The 8,151-nt window shown below is 36.4% G+C and overlaps 3 protein-coding genes across 3 annotated transcripts in view; 2 read left to right on the top strand and 1 right to left on the bottom strand.

Annotated features, from left to right (window-relative positions):
• Nucleotides 1–8,151, bottom strand: part of LOC136842555 (ribosome assembly protein METTL17, mitochondrial) — a 192,322-nt gene that overhangs the window by 164,680 nt on the left and 19,491 nt on the right. The window lies entirely within an intron of this gene.
• LOC136843050 (uncharacterized) lies at nucleotides 2,861–3,184 on the top strand. The gene has a single exon (XM_067111038.1). It carries the CDS (start codon nucleotides 2,861–2,863, stop codon nucleotides 3,182–3,184), a length of 324 nt encoding a protein of 107 aa, XP_066967139.1.
• Nucleotides 3,336–4,100, top strand: LOC136843048 (uncharacterized). Its single transcript, XM_067111037.1, has 2 exons — nucleotides 3,336–3,728; nucleotides 4,068–4,100. Exons 1-2 carry the CDS (start codon nucleotides 3,336–3,338, stop codon nucleotides 4,098–4,100), a joined length of 426 nt encoding a protein of 141 aa, XP_066967138.1.

Raw genomic sequence — 8,151 nt, 5'->3', positions numbered from 1 at the left:
CAATATGATACTAAATCCTTAAGAGCAACGCTGGAAAACTTCCTATTGACATTCCCTCACTTTCCTATAAAATGTAGGAAAGCAGTCTTGAAAAAATCCTACAGGGGAGGATTTCTTTCTTTATTATAACAACAAGCTTGTTGCGCACGCTACGTGCGCTGAAACTCTGCACTGCTGTTTCCCCTACTGTCCTGATGCCCTACCTACCCTGTCCCACCCTGGGCGGACAAACAGGTTTTCAGGAGGAAGGTGGATGTCTCCCCTACCACACTGCCCCCGCCCAGGCAGACAAACCAGTTTGCAGGGGTGAGTGGCTGTGTCAGGTCTCCCCTACTGTCACCCAGGGGAGGACAAACAAGATCCACTCAGATATTATTATTATAGAAGATAAAACTACGGGCCGGGATTCCTGTTGACAGCAAAAAAAGGACCCATTGCTGTGGAATGTTCTTATATAGTATTTCGATACACAGGCTTCGTAACAACGAACTAATTACTAATACAGGGAGGACAACAAAAAGGATTTAGATTGCTGCTTAGAGGTTATAACTTGAAGCTCTCTCTCTCACACTGACCTAGTTTGAACCTAGGAGCGGGAAGGAGTTTCTTCTTTTCATTTCCATTTTTGGATTTCGAGGTTTTGAGTGGGAAACTTACAGTATAGTACAATACTTGAAAATTGAAAATTTACAGAGTCTTTGTTTTGTCTTTTAGATGAAAGCAAAGTATACACACACATATATATATATTGTCACGATGCATACCAACTACCTGGTTATTACACAACTAATCACAAAATTCAAAAATTTACCTCGCTTCAGCCAGATACCTGAACTCTCATAACAATAAGAATTACGACTGAACACTCTAAAGGCAACATTGATCCCTTAAAAAGTTCATTAATCACATGAGAAATCAAACTAAGTTTATCAAGACTAGTGTGAGGTATCAATAATTAAACAAGACATATACTAGAGTAAAAGGGCATCACTCCATCAAACAACTTTAACTGTTTCCCTGGTCTTTATTCACTTTAGCAAAACTAAAGGAACAAAACATGTTTATCACTTTGCCTTATGCACACAGTTAACCCTATTCACTGGTGGCCAATAAATGAAACACTGCTTTTACAACTTGTAAATACAAAAATTTATTTTTAAATTCAAAATTTATAGGCTAATTAGAATTCAAAATCTGAAAAATGTACTATTACTTGAAAACCACACAAAAATTTAATTAATCCTTGAGTAAATTTATAAAAAAAAAAAAACTAAATCATAAAAACTTTAATCTACCAAGAAATTAAATTAATCACAAAATTTAAACTATCAAGAATTACTCAAGATTTGAAAAGGAAATCTTAATAAATAAAAATCAAATCAAGTATGCAATGTTAGATTATCAAGGAGCATTTAAAATGCTAAGTAAATAAATGTGAAATCACCAATAAAAATCAAGAGATTGCAGACACAAGAACACACAAAAATACACGAAAGATTTATCAATAACAGTTTCACTAGGGCAAAATTTCTCTTAGTATATCTTATTATACTATGGTAATAATAAGTAAAATTCACTTTACCTTACACAAGCTTGTGAAAACCTGTGTAAACTCCTTTGCAGCTGCGTTAATTCACAAAACACACTTTTTTATATGGCATCATTACCAATTAAATCATTTTACTAAGTTCAGATCTCAAAAGCTATATTTAATACTAGTGACCACAAATGCATTACGTTACAATTACTCTCTTTTGAGAGAGAGAGAGAGAGAGAGAGAGAGAGAGAGAGAGAGAGAGAGAGAGAGAGAGAGAGAGAGAACCAAACTGATCGGTCTCGAAAATCAGAATGAATAAATCTGAGGATTCAGTATGAAATGTAATACTCAAGTGACGTCATTAAGGCATTTTGGGTGCGAGATACAAGGAAATTCTAAAAGAAAGCAGTATGTTTTGAACTGCAATCTTACAAAACATGATGCAATCGATCAGGACTTATGCTCTTTACTCTCAAAAATGCATACGTGATCAGAGCCATGTATGTAACATTATGAAATCACTTGTTTTCTTCTCTTATGAGACAAAGCTATTACAGCTTTATCTTTTCCACTTTATCTTTTGCGATGACAGCTGAAGTGAAACAAACCCACTGCTATGACACACATGTTCCTCATTTACTACATTACTATTAAAATTGTATTATTAACTCTAAATTACACTGTTAAGTTAACTAAATCACTAACTCTTTTGAGATCTGACACTACACTACATATGATATTTCAATAATTATTATTATTACATATAACACATGATAAACAGAAGAGTAAATATATCAAAGCTATAGGAGGATATACATATTATAAGGCAACATCATGCAAATGCAAATATATATATATATATATATATATATATATATATATATATATATATATGTATGACAATGAACATTCATTAGAAATTGGACAGTGTTAAGGTGTCCCTCGTAGGTGACAATGAACAATCATTAGAAATTGGGCCTTGCCTGCCCCCTGTGATAAATGGGCAAGGGCTACTGGACAGTGAGTGACCCCAGTTAAAGAAGCGAGTCCAAAAAATGAGAAGAGAGTGAGAAGGAAGATGGTGGTAGCTTTGAGGGTTGGAACTTTGAACATGAGGACGATGACTGGAAAGGGAAGAGAGATAGCGGATCTGATGGAGAGAAGAAGGATAAGCATTATGTGTGTGCAGGAGACTAGGTGGAGGGGAAATAAAGCAAGAGAGCTGGGATGTGGATATAAATTGCTATATACTGGAACAAATAGGGAAGGTAGAAATGGAGTGAGAATAATTCTATCAAAAAGCTCAAAAACAGCATAATAAGCATGAAGAGAGCAAGTGACAGAGCAATGGTTGTGAAACTGTGCTTAGATGGAGAAATAGCCAACATCGTGAGTGCTTATGCCCCTCAGGCAGGATGTGATGAAGTTGAAAAAGTAGCATTTTGGGAGGAAATGTACCAACAGTTGAGTGAAATACCAGGAGACGGGAGATTCGTTATTGGTGGTGACATCAATGGACATGTAGGAAGGACCAGAGAGGGTATTGAGAGGGTACATGGTGGCTGGGGAGTTGGAGAGAGAAATGACGAGGGAGAGGGAGTTGTGGACTGCGCAGTGTCATTTGACAATTGTCAACACCTCGTTTGAAAAGAAAGAAAATCACTACATCACATACAAGACTGGAGCAAGAGAAAGTCAAATTGACCTCCTCATGTGCAGAAGATCACATCTGAGAGAGGTGAGAAATTGTAAAATTTTAAATGGAGTGTGTGTGGCAGCACAGCACGGGGTGGTGGTAATGGACTTGGAAATAAGGAACACAGTAAAAGGTAGGCCTGCACATGTCCCATTAACAGTCAAGGAGTGGAACCTGACACAAGAGGAAGAAGCGAGGCAGGAGTTTAAGGAGAGAGTATTGAGGGAAGTTAGATTGCTAGAGGGAGTGCAAGAATGGTGGAATCACAGCAGTATGGCGATAAAGAGAGTGGGTGGAGACGTGTTTGGAAGGACATCTGGAAAGAAACCTCCTGACGATAAGGAAACCTGGTGGTGGAATGATGAAGTTAAAGAGGTGGTGAAAGCCAAAAAAAAGATGCAAAAAAAGATCTGGGAAAAGTATGGACTGCAAGAGGATAATGAGAGGTACCAAAGACATAAGAAAGAAGTAAAGAAGGCAGTTGCACAAGAAAAGGCAAGAGCATTAGATGACATGTACAAAGAGCTGGAAAACCTGAGGGAGAGGGAAAAATTCACAGAATTGCAAAGTTGAGGGGCAAGAACACCAAAGACTACTCCCATATAAAACAGGTTAAGGATGGGAATCGAGTGGTTTTATGCAGCGAGGATAAAATAAAGAAGAGGTGGAAAGAATATTATGAACACATGTTAAATGAAGAAAATCCAAGAAAATTCTTTGAAGATGGATTCCAGAACCTTGGTATGACACATACTGTTAGCAGGAAGGAAGTAAAGAGGGTACTACAGAAGATGAAAAATGGTAAAGCAATAGGACCAGATGGAATTCCTGCAGAGATGTGGAGAAGCCTGGGAGAAGAAGGAATAGACATGAGGTGGGACCTAGTAAAGAAAATATACAGTCAGGAAAAGATACCAAAAAATGGAGAGAAAGCTTTATTGCCTATCTATAAAGAGAAGGGTGACATCCAGGATTGTGCAAACTACAGAGGAATAAAGCTAATGTCTCACACTATGAAAATCTGGGAAAGAATAATGGATCAAAGAATTAGAGAAGAAACATCTGCAGGTGATGAACAGCTTGGTTTCAAGCCAGGAAGAGGAACGACAGATGCAGTGTTTTCCCTCCGACAGATGATGGAAAAACACCGGGAAAAGCAGAAAATACCGCACATAGTATTCATAGATCTGGAAAAGGGATACTGACAGAGTCCCACACCAAGAGGTTTGGAGGTGCATGCGAGTAAAGGGAACACGTGAGAAGTATGTGAGGTTGGTCCAAGATATGTATGAAGGAGCAAAAACGCAGGTTAGAAGCAGTGTTGGGTTAACTGAATGAATACCAGTAAGAGTTGGTTTACATTAGGGATCTGCTTTAAGTCCATATCTTTTTGACCTAATAATGGATTTGCTATCTCAAGGAGTAAGAGGTCAATCCCCGGTGCATGTTGTTTGCTGATGACATCGTGTTATGCAACCCCAACAGAGCAATGGAAGAAGGTACTGGACGACAGAGGATTAAAAATGAGCAGGAAGAAGACTGAATACCTAAGTTTTAATGAAGATCAAGACTCCGAGATTAGTATGGAAGGGACTAGGTTGAACCATGTAGAAAAATTCTGGTATCTTGATGATGGAATTTTGGATGTAGAAATAGCGCACAGAGTGCAGGCTGGATGGAAAAATTGGAGAAAGAGTTCAGGTTCCTTGTGCGACCGCAGAATCAACTTAAAGGTTAGGGGAAGAGTGTATAAGACAGGAGTGAGACCAGCTTTGATGTATGGAGCAGAAACATGGCAGGTAAAGAGAGTGCAAGAGAAGAAATTGGATGCGGTAGAGATGAAAATGCTCAGGGATGTGTGGAGTAACAAAAATGGACAGGATAAAAAATGAAAGAATAAGAGGAATTACTAAAGTCGTAGAACTATCAAAGAAGGCCCAGGAAAGAAGACTGCAGCGGTATGGCCATGTGATGAAAAGGGATGAGACATATGTAGGGAGGAGAGTGATGCAGATAGAGGTGCCTCGTGGGAGGGCAAGAGGAAGACCGAAGCGAAGGTGGATGGATGTAGTTAGAAAAGACTGAGAGACAAAGAATTGTGAGAGGACAATGTGTTTGACCGAGCCAGGTGGAGAAAAGTTGTCAGAAACAGCGACCCCAAATAGAAGTGGGAAAAGATGCAGAGAAAGAATATATATATATATATATATATATATATATATATATATATATATATATATATATATATATATATAATGTCTGTGTGTATGTCTTTTGTGGAGGTTCGATGATATTCACTACAGCACCCAGTTCTGCGACCTGCAAGCTATTGCTTTGAAATAACTTACCCGACCATTAATTTCTTTACAACCTGAAACTAAGAGACCTCGATGCTCTTGCTAGCTACCCCTGTATCTGAACTCCGTTGAATGCTCCGGAATTCGCTTACAGCCACTGAAAGTGGTCGACCTTATTTAGAAAGTTAACCTTCCCTATAGGACATTCCTCGGTTTTCAGTCAGAGGGTATCTATTACTATTTAGAAATAGAAAAGTTAAGAGGTCATTGTGGCAACGCTTGTGTATGGAAGCAAATGGCATACATATTTAAGATTGGTTCTGTTTTACTTGCGATACGATAGGTCTTTGTGGTAATAACCCTCGACACGCATGAGCGGAATTTTGTTTTATATACAAAAATGGGAATAAAAGCACGTTAAAAGAAAAAGAAGAAGATACGTTACATACTCAAGCCTCTGTTCTTTGTCTGGGCTAAGAGAGAAGCACCCTCTACAATACTCATCATTACCATCCTGTTGCATGTCACAAAGTGCCCAATCCATGGTCATGTCCGTATGTATGGTTACATGAGGTCATATGTAAATGTGCTCCGTACTCTAAGCTTTAAGTTATATATGATTAATGTTTTTAGTCCTAGTTCTGTGTGGTCTCATTTCGACACCCAGTTTATAACTGTTCTTACATGACACACATCCTGCTGTCACGGTATAAGGAACAATCGAAGGCCGATTAGCAAAGAATAGGCTTTATAAATCAAGTGCCAACAAGAATGTCAGTCTAATCAAATGTTGTGTATTCAGGCAGGTGCCACTTCCGGCCTCAATTCACAACTTGAATCTTATCCGGATTTTATTTCGTGGTAAACTAGAGCCGTTACTGCTTATCAAAAGGAATTGCCAACCTAGAGAGAGAGAGAGAGAGAGAGAGAGAGAGAGAGAGAGAGAGAGAGAGAGAGAGAGAGAGAGAGAGAGAGAGATGAAAGCATTATGTGTATATGCATATATGCATTATTACACTGTATTCATTAGCATGCAGTCACTAAATATAAATATAAATAGCTTTTCTCTTTACAGCCAGTCTCTTAGAAAAAGAACTAGCAGATATATATCACAATAAAGCTCGGTGCCGATAAGCTAAGATATTGAGAAAGATATTCTCACCTCATAGGGCAAATAAAACTCAATGTATCATGTCTCCTGAATATGTTTGTGTGTATCCCTATAATCCTATTTAGCTGGCGTTATCCTTTCCTCCTTAGAATGGGAGGAGCTTAGGATGGAGCAAGTTATCTTTCTCCATCAAGTCTTTTTATGGGATGAGGTCGCAAACCCCATTCCACTGAAAATGAACTATTTATTACAACTAATAACTTAGCTACAACTATTTCTACTAAACACACACACATATATATTATACATATATGTGTGTGTGTTTAGTAGAAGTATAGTATATATATAATATATATATATATATGTGTGTATGTATATATTACATACATTATATATAATATATATTATATATGTATATATATATATAATATATATTATATATGTATATATATATATAATATATATATATATATATATATATATATATATATATATATATATATATATATATTTTTTTTATCACATCACCGTGATTTATACATAATCATGAAGCTACAAATGTCAAATATCCAATTCACGCTACTTCGGGAATATCCCCGATGGGGAATTATCACCGAAGGGGAATTATAAGTGATAAATGGATAAGTACCACCGGGTCTCGATCCCTCAACACAGTACCTTCTAACGACTCTAGTCGACGGTCTAACCTGGGATCGAGACCCGGCGGTACCGATCCATTTATCACTTCGGTGACAATTCCCCATCGAGGATATTCCCGAAGTAGCGTGAATTTGATATTAAACGACATTTGTAGCTTAATGATTATGTATATATATATATATATATATATATATATATATATATACACTGTATATATATATATATATATATATATATATATATATATATATATATATATATATATATATATAATGTATATGAATTCAGCTACGAGTGCTGCTACTAATACTAAACACACACACACACACACACACACACACACACACACACATATATATATATATATATATATATATATATATATATATATATATATATATATATATATATATACTTTACATATATATAGAGATGTATGGATGTTTATTTACATTATCTGTAAACAGAGAGAGGAAGAAAGATACGCTATCGACAGGGCTAGATTATTGATCTTGGCGCACAAGTAGGTTACAGGGGTTCGTATTTCCCCCCGCATCCAGATACAATTTGCATTTGCATAATAACATTTCCTTTTATATTACTTTTTTTTTGCCAAAATATCAGCACAAATGAATATGCAGTCACATACAAGACAACCATCTACTGATGACTTTTTCATACACACCCCAACCACACAGACAGACGCACACACACATGTATATACAGTATACTCGTATACACAACTATATATATATATATATATATATATATATATATATATATATATATATATATATATATATATATATATATATATATATATATATATAACACATGTATATATAGGCTA

Source organism: Macrobrachium rosenbergii, chromosome 10, assembly GCF_040412425.1.
Source record: "Macrobrachium rosenbergii isolate ZJJX-2024 chromosome 10, ASM4041242v1, whole genome shotgun sequence".
NCBI lineage: Eukaryota > Metazoa > Arthropoda > Malacostraca > Decapoda > Palaemonidae > Macrobrachium > Macrobrachium rosenbergii.
Note: the sequence above shows the minus strand (reverse complement) of the source record. Positions and strands in the feature narration are given on the sequence as shown.

Bases quoted from the DNA above. Each gene is read 5' to 3' on its own strand.
- LOC136843050 (XM_067111038.1), top strand. From the start codon at position 2,861: ATGAAGAGAGCAAGTGACAGAGCAATGGTTGTGAAACTGTGCTTAGAT.
- LOC136843048 (XM_067111037.1), top strand. From the start codon at position 3,336: ATGGACTTGGAAATAAGGAACACAGTAAAAGGTAGGCCTGCACATGTC. The intron at 3,729-4,067 runs GCAAGAGCATTA...GAATTCCTGCAG, and splicing joins AGGCAGTTGCACAAGAAAAG to AGATGTGGAGAAGCCTGGGA.